Below are 16,128 nucleotides of genomic sequence, written 5' to 3' on the forward strand. Positions count from 1 at the left end.
ATCTTATCATATAGAGTCAAAATATTTAATATGTGTGTGTGTGTGTGTGTGCATGTGTGTCTGTATATGAGTTGACTAAAAAGTTGATTCAGGTTTTCCATGTTAAAACCCAAATTAAGATTTTGACCAACCCAATGTATGTATTTTCTCAATATGTATATTGAAATCTGTTTTCGTCTTTAACACACATTAGCTCTTTGTTGGCACTTTGTCTTTCTTCCTTTTGTATTGTTCTGTTGAACAGTACAACAAGCCAGGCAGATTTTTCATTCTTTGTATTTTGATTGGAGACTCAGGGCCAATATTAGGCTTCATTTATGGGTTTCCCTTGTGGCTCAACTGGTGAAGAATCCGCCTGCAATGCGGGAGACTTGGGTTCAATCCCTGGGTTGGGAAGATCCCTTGGAGAAGGGAACGGCTGCCCACTCCAGTATTCTGGCCTGGAGAATTCCACGGACTGTACAGGACTGTATAGTCCATGGGGTCGCAAAGAGTCAGACACAACTGACAGACTTTCACTTTCATTGGCCATAAGGGATGTTTTCTTATAGTTCACTCTTCATTTTGATTGGCTCTGCCTCTCCTTGTACTAGCAGTTAAGGATGTGGAATATCACTCCTGGACTGCAAATTGGTGGAACTGAGTCAAGCTTTGGAAGCAACCTAAAGATTTCTGCATCCCTACCTATCTGATGCACTAAAATGATTCCTGCTTCCCCACATCCTAGTTTTGTTAAATTCTTTAAATCTTCAAGGCCCCTGGTATCCTTCCAATACTGTAACTTCGAAGTTAAAGTCATCTTTTATTCTCATGTAGAAATTGGTACTAGAGGGTGATTCTCAGAACTACAGAGAAGCTGGTATGGACTGGTTGAAAAAGACCAAAAGAGAAACAAAATCCCATGTTTTATTAGGAAGGAATACTCACGATACAGCAGGATCACAAGCCCACTGTGCACAGGGTCTGGAGAGCTCTTAGCAAAAACTAACAGCGATGAGATATGCTGGTTCTAAGGATAAATGTGATGCTCTTTTACAAGTGAATTAGATAATTAAAGTGAAACGTCAGTTCTTCGACCTGTGAGGGCTAAGTCGCTTCCGTCGTGTCCGAATCTATGCGCCCCTATGGACTGTGGCCCTCCAGGCTCCTCTGTCCATGGAATTCTCCAGACAAGAACACTGGAGTGGGTTGCCCCAGGGGACCTTCCCAATCCACAGATCCAACCGGTGTCTCATGTCTCCTGCATTGGTAGACGGGTTCTTTACCACTAGCGCCCCTTGGGAAGTCCTCTTCAATCTGCAGACCTTTGGAAATTACCTGCCTCCCTTTGCCCCCGACCCCAGCCACCACGTATGTATACACAGTTATAAAGCATCAGGAGAAATCTGAAACCTCCCATCTCGGTCTATCCTGGAGGTTCCGCCCACTTCGTAGACCATCCTCAGGCTCCATGCGCCTGCGCGCTCCACTCACCCTGTGACCCCGCCCACTATCGACCACCGCTACCGGGGCCTCAGCTCGCTGAGCCTGACAGCTGCGCCTGCGCACTCCGAGCGCGGAGACGGTTCCCAGAAGCCCCGGGGACTCCGCTCCCTTCATGGGGGTAGCCAGTATTTCTAGGAGCCAGAGTCGGAGCTGTAAGGCTTCTAGGCCGCCCCGTTCCGGAACAGGCGGCACCGAGAGGGGACAGAGGGCAGCGGGCACCAGGCAGGGGAGAGGAACCCCGGCCCCCGACTTCAGAAAGCCGGCGTCCCTGGTGGGACTACGTTTCCCAGGGGCCCCTGTGCTGTGAGCGCTCGCCCACGTCTGGCGAGGACTTGAAGCCCCGACCGAGTCTGGCCGGTTCTGAGGAAGAGTCCCGTCCGGTGGCGACCGCTGCTGAGCCGGGCCCGGGGAGGCGCCACGGGGTCGGCGTTTCGGTCTGCGCGCGGGAGGGCGGGAGTCGTGATCGTGCGCGCGTGACTTGGCGACCGCGACCGAAGTGCGTGGAAGGTGTGACCTGGAAGAGGCGGCGGGTACGTGTGTGAATAGAGAGTGTATGTGCAGGTGTGACATGTGACTAGCGCGCCGCGGAGGAGGCTGCTGTGTGACTGGGGCGCGTGTTTCTGCGCGGGGCTCTTGTGCACTTTGCCCGTCCCAGCAGCGTGTACTGGAACGAATGAAGGATTTTACGTGGCTGAGAGCTGGAAACGCCCCCGGAGGAGACCATCCCACTCCAGTCCAGCACGCCCGACTCTCCCACCGAAAGTTCGGTGTGGCCCAAAGCCTTGGAGTCTTGGGAAGGTGCCCGGTCGGGGCACCTTCTTGCCTGAAGCCTTTCTTGCCTGCCCGCCTGGAGGATGTGGAAATCGGGACACCATACATGTCCACGGGCCTGAGTATGGAGGTAAGAGTGGAAATTGGGGTTGGGGGTGCTGCTCGTCGGCCCAGGGACTGGAGGATGATGGCCCTGGCCTCAGACTCTGGTGGACGCAGAAGTTCAAAAATCTGAACGGTCACCTAGAACCAGAGTATGGAGCTGAATTCAGGGAGGGACCTTGACTTGCCCTCCTCTTAGAGATCTGTTTGGGTGTCTCCAAGGACCGAGGGGAGAGAGCATTCACAATTAGAACATTACCTCTGAGTGCTCTGCTGCTCTTCAAGGAGGACCTCAGTATTTAATTTTTTTTTTTTTAATTTGTTAGTGTCGGAATGTTCAGTTCAGTGCAGTCGCTCAGTCGTGTCTGACTTTGCGACCCCAGGGACTGCAGCATGCCAGACTACCCTGTCCATCACCAACTCCTGCAGTTTACTCAAACTCATGTCCATTGAGTCCGTGATGCCATCCAACCATCTCATCCTCTGTCGTCCCCTTCTCCTCCCGCCTTCCGTCTTTCCCGGCATCAGCATCTTTCCCAGTGAGTCAGTTCTTGGCATCAGGTGGCCAAAGTATTAGAGTTTCAGCTTCAGCATCAATCCTTCCAAAGAATATTCAGGACTGATTTCTTTTAGGATTTACTTGTTGGATCTCCTTGCAGTCCAAGGGACTCTCAAGAGTTTTCAACACCACAATTCAAAAGCATCAGTTCTTCTGTACTCAGCTTTCTTTATAGTCCAACTCTCACATCCATACATGACTACTGGAAAAACCATAGCTTTGACTCAACAGACCTTTGTTGGTAAAATAATGTCTCTGCTTTTTAATATGCTGTCTAGGTTGGTCATAGGTTTTCTTCCAAGGAGCAAGCGTCTTTTAATTTCATGGCTGCAATCACCAGCTGCAGTGATTTTGGAGCCCAAGAAAATAAAGTCTCACTGTTTCCACTGTTTCCCCATCTATTTGCCATGAAGTGATGGGCCCTGATGCCATGATCTTAGTTTTCTGAATGCTGAGTTTTAAGCTGACTTTTTCACTCTCCTTTTTCAGTTTCATCAGGAGGCTGTTTAGTTCTTCTTCACTTTCTGCCATAAGGGTGGTGTCATCTGCACATCTGAGGTTATTGATATTTCTCCCAGCAGTCTTGATTCCAGCTTGTGCTTCATCCAGTCCAGCATTTCTCATGATGTGCTCTACATATAAGTTAAACAAGCAGAGTGACAATATACAGCTTTGATGCACTCCTTTCCTGATTGGAAACCAGTCTGTTGTTCCATGTCCAGTTCTAACTGTTGCTTCTTGACCTGCATACGGATTTCTCAGGAGGCAGGTCAGGAGGTCTGGTATTCCCATCTCTTGAAGAATGTTCCACAGTTTGTTGTGATACACAGTCAAAGACTTTGGCATAGTCAATAAAGCAAAAGTAGATGTTTTTCTGGAACTCTCTCGATTTTTTGATGATCCAGCAGATGTTGGCAATTTGATCTCTGGTTCTTCTGCCTTTTCTAAAATCAGCGTGAACATCTGGAAGTTCACGGTTCACGTACTGTTGAAGCCTGGCTTGGAGAATTTTGAGCATTACTTAGCCAGCATGTGAGATGAGTGCAATTGTGAGGTAATCTGAGCATTCTTTGGCATTGCCTTTCTTTGGGATTGGAATGAAAACTGACGTTTTCCAGTCCTGTGGCCACTGCTGAGTTTTCCAAATCTGCTGGCGTATTGAGTGCAGCACTTTCACAGCATCATCTTTCAGGAGTTGAAATAACACAACTGGAATTCCATCATATCCACTAGCTTTGTTTGTAGTGATGGTTCCTAAAGCCCAGTTGACTTCGCATTCCAGGATGTCTGGCTCTAGGTGAGTGATCACATCATTATCTGGGTTATCTGGGTTATCATGGTTATCTGGATCATGAAGATCTTTTTTGTATAGTTGTGTGCATTCTTCCCACCTCTTCTTAATATCTTCTGCTTCTGTTAGGTCCATACCATTTCTGTCCTTTATTGTACTCATCTTTGCATGAAGTGTTGCCTTGGTATCTCTAATTTTCTTGAAGAGATCTCTAGTCTTTTCCATTCTATTATTTTCCTCTATTTCTTTGCATTGATCCCTGAGGAAGACTTTCTTATCTCTTCTTGATATTCTTTGGAACTCTGCATTCAAATGGATATATCTTTCCTTTTCTCCTTTGCCTTTAGCTTCTTTTCTTTTCTCAGTTATTTGTAAGGCCCCATCAACCATTCTGCCTTTTTGCATTTCTTTTTCTTGGGGATGGTCTTGATCACCACGTCATGTACAATGTCACGAACCTCTGTCCATAGTTTATCAGGCACTCTGTCCATCAGATCTAATCCCCTGAGTCTGTTTGTCATTTCCACTGTATAATCATAAGGGATTTGATACTCAGCTATAAAAAGGAATGCATTGAGTCAGTTCTAATGAGGTGTATGAACCTGGGGCCTGTTATACAGAGTGAAGTGAGTCAGAAAGAAAAACAAATATCATATATTAACACATACATATGGAGTCTAGAAAAACGGTACTGATGATCCTATTTGCCTGGTAGCAGTAGAGAGGTAGACATAGAGAACAGACTTGTGGACACAGCTGGGGAAGGAGAGGGTGGGGAATAGAGAGAGTCCCATGGAAACATATATATTACCATGCGTAAAATAGATATCTAGTGGGAATTTGCTGTGTGATGCAGGGTACTCAAACCTGATGCTCTAATGACCTAGAGGTATGGTAGAAGGGAGGTTCAAGGTGGAGAGAACATGTGTATACCTATGGCTGATTCATGTCGCTGTATGTTAGAAATCAGTACAACATTGTAAAGCAATAATCCTACAATTAAAAATTAATGAATTAAAAAGTCTGTTAGAGTCCTGTCCCATTTATCCCTGGGATGAGACATGGGAGGAAGGCGAGATTCACAGCTTCATTTGGAAGTGCTGAGGGATCCCAGCCTTTCCATGGCTTAGTCACCTTTTAGTAGGTGAATAAAAGTACTCTCCCATTCCTACCTCACACTTCTCTGTCAAAACCAGAGTGAGTAAGAGGGGGGAGAAAGAGTGCCCACAGCTTTATTGTTCTTGACTTGTTTTTCTATATACAGTAACGATAGCTAATGTTTACTGAGTGCTTTCTCTAGGCCAGACACGGTTCTAAGACCTTTGGGGGATATTAACACCAAACCTCAAAACAGTGTGAAGTGGAAGCTGTCTTATCTCCTTTTTACAAATGAGGATACTGACGCATAGAAAGAACAAGTAATCAGTAAATAGAGGAGCCAGGACTCACATCCAGGACAGGCTGAGTCCAGAGTCCCCCTCGTGCTGGGTCTCGTGTGAGCCCCTCCACAACTGCTTGAGGTGACGTTCTTAACCACCTTTGACAGTTGAGAAACTGACCCTGAGAAGGTTAAATAACTTCAAGAGTTCAGATCCCAAGACCTCCACTGCACGAGTTTTTTCCTTTAAACTTTCAGATCCAGCTTTTGTTATGTAAAATGAGGATGATACTGTATACATCATAAGGCTGTTATAAGGATTAAGTGAGCTCATACCTGCAAAGTACATGATGTAGTCCCTGCCACATAATAACCAGTGCTTAATAAGTTCGTTCTTTTAATCGTCATTATAATGCTTTGAAAAAGCACTGGAGTTTAGAAGAAAAAAACCAGAGTCAAGTCAGATATTTTTATCCTCTTCCTGATTGAAGAAACTTGGCTCAGGGGCACAGGGGACTTCTTCAGAACTGAATAGTTTGTCACAGAGCAAAATGGGAACCTGAGCCTCCTGACAGGTTTTTGGTCCAGCTCTCTGCAAGCCTCATGAACTCTGCTGTAACAAAGATAATACTACTTCTTTCTCGGGAAGATGGCTTTTTTCAAGTCTCATGGACTCTTTGCAAATCCTTAGTAGTTAGTTGTACATGGGGGATTTTTTTCTGTTATATTTTGGTGTCTGCTTGAGTAAATAACTTGGGTGGAAGAGTCAGGCAGATCTATGTTGGTAACTAGGCTCCACTGTTTACAAGCTTGTGACTTGTGCAAAAGACTACACTTCCCAGAGCTTTCATGTGTGAAACTGTGACAAGATTCCCCGTTTTTGCTGAAGATTGTGAAGGTCAAATAAGAGTTTTAATATGTGCAGCACACCTCATACATCTCTGTTGTTAATGAAAGGGTGGATCTGGGTGAGAAAGAGGTTGTGCTCAGCCTGAAACTCCAGAGCGGAGCGGAGCCCCAGCTGTGAATTAAAGGTTTCCCAGCGACTTCCTGGACCGTGAGGGCAGGTGCAGTAGGAACAGGAGCGTGGACTGCAGAACAGAGGGAGCCGAAGGGAAATGTTTCTGGGCTGTGACTATCAGAGCCACTCAGTGTCTCATCGTTCCTTTCTCCTCCTCCCAGCTCTGCCCTCTCGGGGTAAAGCCCTTCTCCACATGAGGAGCCAGGATGAAGAGGTGATGGGAATTGAACTTCTTAAAGCCATGTCCCTGGTTAGTATTCCCTTTTTTCTCCTAAAGTACTAGCTTGCTTTTCAGGATTTTGGCAGGTTTATTTTCTTCTGAAAATTGGAACATTGGGATTTAAGGAAGTGTAGAAGGCAATGGCACCCCACTCCAGTACTCTTGCCTGGAAAATCCCATGGATGGAGGAGCCTGGTGGGCTGCAGTCCATGGGGTCGCTACGAGTCGGACACACCTGAGCGACTTCACTTCCACTTTTCACTTTCATGCACTGGAGGAGGAAATATCAACCCACTCCAGTATTCTTGCCTGGAGAATCCCAGGGACGGGGGAGCCTGGTGGGCTGCCATCTATGGGGTTGCACAGAGTCGGACACGACTGACACAACTTAGCAGCAGCAGCAGCGGAAATGGTAGATCAGTTCAGTTCAGTCACTCAGTCATGTCCAACTCTTTGCAACCCCATGGACTGCAGCACGCCAGGCTTCCCTGTCCATCACCAACTCCCAGAGCTTACTTAAACTCATGTCCATCAAGTCAGTGATATTTCTATGTAAATGCAATCAGCTGTTCTTTTTAATTTAAAATATCTTAACTGGTTGAAAACAAAACTAATAGCTTAGGTTTGCTGAGCAGAACAGAACTTGAACATAGGTGTTCTGGCTTCAGAGACCATATGTGAGAGAATATACTTTCTAGTCTTCATATAAGCTCTGCTATCTTGTAGCTGTGCTATTTCTTTTATAACCTTTCTCATGCCCATAAGACAGATATTTTGGCTGACATATCAGCCCACTGCATGTGTTGTTGTGCACACAGAACAACTCCTTATGAATCCCATGTGATCCTTGGCTGACCTCAAAGAAGTCGTGTACACGCACATTCCGTTTCCCTCAGATGTCTGCCTTTGTGCTTGATTTCCGGTTTTTGTCATACTCCGCTGAGCGCTGTCAGATGAGCTTCTAATAAACATGCTCTCAGCACTTTCCTCAGGGGGTTGTTCTTCCATGAGCTCTCCCTGCGCTCTCTTGTAATCCTGTGTGTTTATGAGAATTATTTCTGTGTGACACCACCACAGCCATGTAACTACCATAACATACTGAAACTAGTAAAAATATAAGCGAAGCTTTCATTGAAATATTAAACCAAATGTTTCACCTCTTTCTGGCCTCCTCTTCTTTTATTCCTGTCTTTCCTTCATCATTATCACCGATAACAATTCTTGAGTACTTAGCCTGCACTGTGCCTGTTACTTCATTTAATTCTCACAGTGCTGCTCTAAGGTATGTACTGAAATTATTCCCATTCTTTTAGGAGAGAAATCTTGAAGGACGAAGGGGTTCATCAACTTGGCATAGATCACCCAGCTGGCCAGTGCCAGAGTCTGAACTCTTTGACTAATCTGACCTTTTCCTCTGGTCTTATTCAAGACTGGTGTATATTTAAAACTCATTCTAAGATATTGATATAAATGAAATCACTAAAACAGGAACGGAAAATATCCCATCAACCCTAGAATCAGCCTCACTTCATGGTTGGTTATAAATTCAGCTCATGTAACAAAATCCAGGTTGCTTGTCATGTGCTTATCTCGTATGATCTCTCCTGATCCTTCTCAGCAGATTATCAAAAAACAGTTTGCCGAATGAGTTCTCTCCTAATCCAAATATATTTGTATTTCAAAAGAGAATAGCATTACTAGGCATTTTTTCTTTCATCTTTTAGGCACACCTCAGTATCTCAAGAACACTAAGATTTCTTAGAATATATTGTGGAGCTTGAAGTCATGCTCATCAGGTCAGCCTCATTCCTTGAAACTTTCTATTGCAGTCCCAGAGCTCTTTTGTTTCTCCATGTAGAAAAGTGAGCTAACTTCTAACATATATATTTACTGCTTCATAATATTCTAGGGTTTTTATTTGTTTTGTTGTGTTGTGTTTTTGGCTGCACTGCAAGGCATGCAGGATCTTAGGGATTGAACCCATGTCCCCTGCAGTGGGAGGATGGAGTCTTAACAACTGGACTGCCAGGGAAATTCCCATGATTGTTGTCATTGTTCAGTCACTAAGTTGTGCCCTGCTCTTTGTGACCCCATGGACTGCAGCACACCAGGCTTCCTTGTCCTTCACTGTCTCCTGGAGTTTGCTCAGATTCATGTGAATTGAGTCGGGGATGCTTTCTAACCATCTCATCCTCTGCCACCCCCTTCTCCTTCTGCTCTCAATCTTTCCCAGCATTAGGGTCTTTTCTGATGAGTTGGCTCTTTGCATCAGGTAACCAAAATTCCGATGATACTCTGTTTTGAATGCAGTCAACAGTTTTTCATGTGAGAGTATCTCCTCACACCATAAAATGCTTTAAGAGCAGAAAGCATCTCTGTATTTTTCTTTTTCCTAATATGTACAGTGTAACTAGGCAGAAAAGTTGTTCAGTTCAACTAACTACTTGTTCTCTATCATTTAGACTCCCCACTGCAATTACTCACCCAGTTTTTTTTTTTCTCACTTATAACCCTAGAGCCAGCTAAGTCAGGGGATGAACACTAATTGTGCAAGAGGACATTTGTGTCATTTCAGGATGCAGTGACTTTCACGGATGTAGCCGTCGACTTCTCCCAAGATGAGTGGGAATGGCTGACTCTTGCTCAAAGGACTCTGTACAAGAAAGTGATGTTAGAGAACTACAGCAACCTGGCTTCACTGGGTGAGAACATATGCCTCCTCATATCTCCCCTTAGGAGTCTCTCTGCCTCAGTCGTCTCAGGTCCTCATCAACATTTTCCTACAGTGTTTCTCTTCTCCCAGTACCATGTAGCTCTGGAACACCCGCAGCACAGTTCATCTTCTTTTCTCTTACGTGCAGGTCTTTGCATTTCTAAACCAGATGTGATCTCTTTGCTGGAGCGAGATAAAGAACCCTGGACGGCGAAAGGAGAGTTGACAGGAGGCCCGTGCGCAGGTAAGTGCAGGATGACTCAAGCTAGGAAAGCAATGCTAAAGGTGTTTCTTCCCTCTGATGCTTGTTGGAAAATACCTCTCAAAGTCCTCCCCAAATTGAAACTTTTTGTTCTACAACTGTTTTCTGTACCGTTTTAAATTGTATGGACAGAGGAGCCTGTTGGGCTACAGCTGAGCGACCGAGCACACACGCATACACCGCCTTTTACTTGTCTGTTCATGTCCGGCTGTCCCGGTTCTTCGCTGCTGCGCCACGGGCTTTCTGGCTGCAGTGTGCAGGGGCTGCCCTTCACTGCAGTGCGCGGGCTTCTCACTGGGGTGGCTTCTCTCGCTGCGGAGCAGGCACTGCAGCTGAGCAGGCCTCACTCGTCACGGGACGTGGGCCTACTAGCTGTGGTGTACAGGCTTAGTTGCCCTGCATCGTGCGGGATTTTCCCAGACCAGGGATCGAGCCCATGTCCCCTGCGTTGGCAGTCCAGTTCTAAAGCACTGGACTACCAGGGAAATCCTCTACTAGTATTTTTTAAGTGGGTCTTTTCCTCTCTTCCCCACTGGTACAGCATCCCACCTTTACCTTGACTGGTTTTCTGCCACCCTGACTTTCTGAGCTCTGTTGTGTTCCATTGATGTGTACCTAGTTCTGCTCAAGCACTGTATTGTTGTAATTATTCCTGATTGTGAGCCATTTTTTACTTCTTCAGACAGGTTTGTGTCTAGTTTTTCAAACTTGTTTAAATATTTTCCTTCCTTTAAAATGTGACTTATCAAGTCAGCCAGCATATAGCTGTTTTTCTCTCTGCTTTTAATCATTTTTCTCTTTGTTCTTTCTTTTTTATTGTTGTTATTTCTTTTTGTTTTGCTGTCTGTGCTTCTTCTTTAATCCCCCTTCACACCATTGTACCCCTTGAATTGAAAAAGTTTAGTTCTGAAAGTTGTTAACTTTATGACTTCATGTATTTTTTAATTTGCATTTTAAAACTCATCCACTTGAGATTCAAAATAACATCTTTTGATACCCATATGAAAGATGAAGAAATTAACTCACTAATGTTATCTCCTTCCTTCCTCTTTGTCTTTTCCCTTTTACTGTACTTACTAGAATTTTTTGGCTCAGGTTACTTTCTTCAGTTTATTAATTTTTTTACCCTAGCCTGCTTAAAAGCTGTTTTTCTGGTTTAGAGCAATAGGTTAGAGCCTGTGGACATATGCTGCAGGGAAATGAGCTTCAAGTGAGGAGGTTAGTTTATTCTGAGGCTTGTTGTGTGGCCTTTTCCTGCTTTCACTTCTCAGAGTTTCAAGAATTGGATGTTGGTAGGTCACTAAAACTGTATGTCAATAAACAATAAATAAATTTTAAATGAATTAAGCATTCAATTCAAGATATTAGAAGAAACAATGACCCTCAGGACAACTGAAATAAGTTACACATAGTGATTTATATTGCTAGAGATAAAAGTATATAAACTGTCAGGACAAATGGGAGAAGACACAGGGAAAGAAATAATGGTAAATGATGCCTAAGTACTTAAAAGAATCATATGAATCCATTTTTGAAACTCAACTATTTGTAAACAGTTTGAAAATCTGAATGAAATGGATGATGCTTTATGAGACTATAATTACCAGAACTGACACCAGAGATAGAAAATTTGAACAGACCAGGTACCACTAAAAATATGTAGGAAGTCATTTAAGAACTTCCTCCTCCCAAAAAAAGAAGCAATTAACCCCAAATAGTTTCACACAGTAATTATATAAAGCTTGTAAAGAAAAAAATCATTGTTTGAAGTTTTCCTTGACAGAGAATTAAAAAGGAGAACTATTTTAAAATGTTATTGTGAAGATAGTGTAACATTTGATACCAAAATAGCATCCCAAAAAAGGAATTATTAATGCAATAATAAATATTGGAGCAATATCTTATATAAAAAGTCATGTTGAAATAATATACCATAGCCAAGGAGGGTTTATTCTAGAAATGCAAAGATGGTCACACCACCTAACTTGAAGAACTGTCAAAAACATGTCCCTTTATAGGCTTTGACAACTGTTGTGATTCACATGGTTTTGTTTTGCAAGTTTCTGTTCTTCAAGCATTAAATAAAGGAGACATTTGCTTTCTTAATATCTTTCAGACTTGGAGTATGTGTGGATGAAAAAGGAATTATCTCTAAACCAGGACATCTATGAGGAACAATTATCTCAAGCAATGATAATGGAAAGACTTACAAGCTATGACCTTGAATGTTCCACATTAGGGGAAAACTGGAAATACGAAGACCTGTTTGAGAGGGAGCTGGTAAGTCCAAAGACACATTTTAGGCAAGAGACAGTCAGTCATATAAATACCCTTATTGAGAAAGGAGACCACTTTAATAAATCTGGGACAATTTTTCATCTGAATACATTATGTTATATAAAACAGGTATTTCCCATCAAAGAGAGAATATGTAATTTTGACACAGGTAAGAAAAGCTTAAAGACACATTCCTTTGTGCAAAAAGACAAGCAGGTCTACGGAGAAAAGAAACTCTTGAAATGTAATGACTGTGAGAAAACTTTCAGCAAAATCTCAACTCTTACTCTTCATCAGAGAATTCATACTGGAGAGAAACCCTATGAATGTCTCGAATGCAGAAAAGCCTTTAGCCAGAGTGCCCACCTTGCTCAACATCAGAGAATCCACACAGGAGAAAAACCCTTCAAATGTACCGAGTGTGGAAAAGCATTCAGCCAGAATGCCCATCTCATTCAACATCAGAGAGTTCATACTGGAGAAAAACCCTATCGGTGTCAGCAGTGTAACAAAGCCTTCAGCCAGCTCGCACATCTTGCCCAGCACCAGAGAGTTCACACTGGAGAGAAACCCTATGAATGTATCGAGTGTGGGAAGGCCTTCAGTGATTGCTCATCCCTGGCTCATCACCGAAGGATTCACACTGGAAAGAGGCCCTACAAATGCACTGACTGTGGGAAGGCCTTCCGGCAGAATGCTTCTCTTACACGTCATGGAAGGTACTGTCACACTGGAGAAAAACCCTTTGAGTGCATTGACTGTGGGAAAGCCTTCGCCGATCACATAGGACTTATTCAGCATAAGAGAACTCACACTGGAGAGAGACCCTACCAATGTAATGTGTGTGGAAAGGCTTTTAGCCATGGCTCCTCCCTGACCGTCCATCAGAGAACTCATACAGGAGAGAAGCCCTATGAATGTAGTATCTGTGAGAAAGCCTTTAGCCATCGTGGCTCGCTCACTCTCCATCAGAGAGTCCATACTGGAGAGAAACCCTATGAGTGCAAGGAATGTGGGAAAGCTTTTCGGCAGAGCACGCACCTTGCCCACCATCAGAGAATTCATACTGGGGAGAAACCTTACGAATGTAAGGAATGCAGCAAAACCTTCAGCCAGAATGCTCATCTCGCACAGCATCAGAAGATGCACACTGGAGAGAAACCATATGAATGTAAGGACTGTGGCAAGGCCTTCAGTCAGATTGCTCACCTTAATCAGCACCAGAGAGTTCACACTGGTGAGAAGCCTTATGAATGTTTTCAATGTGGGAAGGCCTTCAGTGATGGCTCCTATCTTGCTCAACATCAGAGACTTCACACTGGCAAAAGACCCTATGCGTGTCTCGAATGCGGGAAGACATTCAGACAGAGGGCATCCCTGATCTGTCACCAAAGGTGTCACACGGGCGAGAAGCCTTACAAATGCAACATCTGTGGAAAAGCCTTTAGTCATCGTAAATCCCTTACTCTGCATCAGAGAATTCACACAGGAGAGAAACCTTACGAGTGTAAGGAATGCAACAAGGCCTTCAGCCAGATTGCCCATCTGACGCTGCACAGGAGAATTCACACTGGAGAACGGCCGTATGAGTGTAAAGCATGTGGAAAAGCGTTCAGGCAGACTGTACATCTTGCTCACCACCAGCGAATTCATACTGGAGAGTCATCCTCAGTGATTCCCTCCTCTTCCTACCACCATGTCCTCTAGTTTCAATCTCCTAAACATTTCTAGAATCTATCACTTTTTTCCAGCGCAGCGTGCCATTGTCACAGTCCAAGATGCAGCCATCTCATTTGGATTTCGGCATAGTGTTACAACCATATTTCCTTTTGCTCCCCTCAGGTGCATTTTTAACACTGTAGCCAACTGCATCTTTTAAAAATAAAGAATTTATTCACGTTACTTTTCCCTTTAAAACAGTTATTTGGAAAAATATATTAGGTAATCCACTTAAAGCATTTAGCATGCTATCCTAGACTTACAGTCAGTGCCATTAAGGTGGAGTTTCCCTTACAGGGATGTTCGGCTACAAGTGTAATCAGCCGGCAGGCCAAGGTTAGGACAGAGAGCTCTCTACCAAGTGTAATCAGCCGGCAGGCCAAGGTTAAGACAGAGAGCTCTGTAACAAGTGTAATCAGCCGGTGGGCCAAGGTTAAGACAGAGAGCTCTCTACCAAGTGTAATCAGCCGGTGGGCCAAGGTTAGGACAGAGAGCTCTGTAACAAGTGTAATCAGCCGGTGGGCCAAGGTTAAGACAGAGAGCTCTCTACCAAGTGTAATCAGCCGGCAGGCCAAGGTTAAGACAGAGAGCCCTGTAACAAGTATAATCAGCCGGCAGGCCAAGGTTAAGACAGAGAGCTCTCTAACAAGTGTGATCAGCCAGGAGGCCAAGATTAAAACAGAGAACTCTACTCTCCTTGTAGGTCGGAAAGATGAGCACATTCAGAACTGAAAGATTCTATGATATTCAAGGTAACATGGTGGCTTGCTCTTCCTTCTGTATGAATGAATAAAAAGACATCTACTGGAGGAAGAAATGGTAACCCAGTCCATATTCTTGCCTGGGAAATTCCATGGACAGAGGAGCCTGGTGGGCTACAGTCCATGTGGTTGCAAAAGAGTCAGACAGTATATAGTGACTACACAACAACAACCTTTAGCAGAATAAGGCTTTTAAAAAAGGAGACATCTAGCATCACTGATGAGGAAATCTCAGCTCACCTGGCACTTGGAAGTGAGACTAGGCCAGTTAGAACAAAAACATTTGATAGAATGTGGGGCTTGCCAGGGGAGAGTATTAAAAATAAACTAAAGTGAACCAGCTAGAAAGCTTGAGTAGGTTAATAGCCATGAATTAAACTACAAAAGATAGCTCAAAACTTTCAACTGTGGGAAAGGACCACAGACAATTCCTGTGGTGCTGAATTGTTCTAGCATATAAAATAAATACAGTAAAGCTTCCCATCTTGCTCTGTGAGACTGACAAGACAAATACCAAAACAGGAAGACATATATATTGCAGTTGGCTTATGAATGTAGATGTTAAAACAGATATTCTTTAAATATTAAAAAGCAGAGGAAATGAAAAGCTAGACATGTCTCTGTATAGACATACTGAGTCTGGCAAAGACATTTCTTCCCAAATTAAATACGTGAATCCACTTGTATTCCAGTAGAAGTCCACATGTGTAAGTTGACAGGCTCATTTTGACCATCTATATGGTATTGTGATATAGCAAGAAGTATAGTTCTGTAATATTCATTAAATTAAGATTAGTTGAACATTTACTAATGTTCCAGGCACTGTTTTGGGTGCTGGGGATGCAGCAAGGTGCAAAATGTACGAAAAAAAGTTTGATCTTGCAGATCTAGTGGGAAAAAGCAAACTAAAATTTGAAATGCAATACTATATTGTAAGTATGTGACGTGTACCATGATGCCAAATGATCTAAAGCGGGATCCAGGGGGATCCAGGGTGCTGGCAAGGGATGCCTTACTCCCCCAGAACATATGGGCATTAGAGCCAAGGGGTGAGGGAAGAACTAGAAAAAAAGTCAGCCACAAAGGACAGAATGAGAATAATTGTGATAGTCTCAAAGTGGATAATTACGCTGCTTTGAGTGTTTCAGGGAGAACTGATGGTTTAACAAGGTTCATGAGAGTTCTTTTCACCCGTTGTGAATCGTTGTTTAGAGGCTGTTAGAGGTTTTTGTTTTTATTGTTTTCCTTTATATGTATTTGGCTGTGCTGGGTCTTAGTTGCAGCATGCAGAATCCTCAGGTGCAGCATAAGGGATCTAGTTCCCTGACCAGGGATCAAATGTTTTCCTTTTGTTTTGGCAGCAGTCTTACTGAGCTGTGACTCGCCCATTTAAAGTATATGATTCAAGGAATTCCCTGGCAGTCCAGTGGTTAGGACTCAGTACTTTCACTGCTGTGGGGGGTGTGTGTGTGTGTGTGTGTGTGTGTGTGTGTGTGCGCGCGCGCGCGCGCGCGCGCGCATGCGCACTCAGTGGTGTCTGACTGCAATGCCCTGGACTGTAGCCCGTCA

General features: G+C 43.9%; 1 protein-coding gene across 1 annotated transcript in view; it reads left to right on the plus strand.

Moving 5' to 3' along the window:
* Positions 1 to 223: 223 nt before the first annotated feature.
* Positions 224 to 16,128, plus strand: part of LOC110133908 (zinc finger protein 470-like) — a 38,035-nt gene continuing 22,130 nt past the window's right edge. Inside the window, 4 exon segments of the mRNA XM_070451737.1 lie at positions 224 to 2,386; positions 9,403 to 9,529; positions 9,689 to 9,784; positions 11,919 to 13,659. Coding sequence (XP_070307838.1) covers positions 2,159 to 2,386; positions 9,403 to 9,529; positions 9,689 to 9,784; positions 11,919 to 13,659 — 2,192 coding nt within the window. The 5' untranslated portion in view covers positions 224 to 2,158.

The sequence above is a fragment of the Odocoileus virginianus genome, chromosome 20 (genome assembly GCF_023699985.2).
Source record: "Odocoileus virginianus isolate 20LAN1187 ecotype Illinois chromosome 20, Ovbor_1.2, whole genome shotgun sequence".
NCBI lineage: Eukaryota > Metazoa > Chordata > Mammalia > Artiodactyla > Cervidae > Odocoileus > Odocoileus virginianus.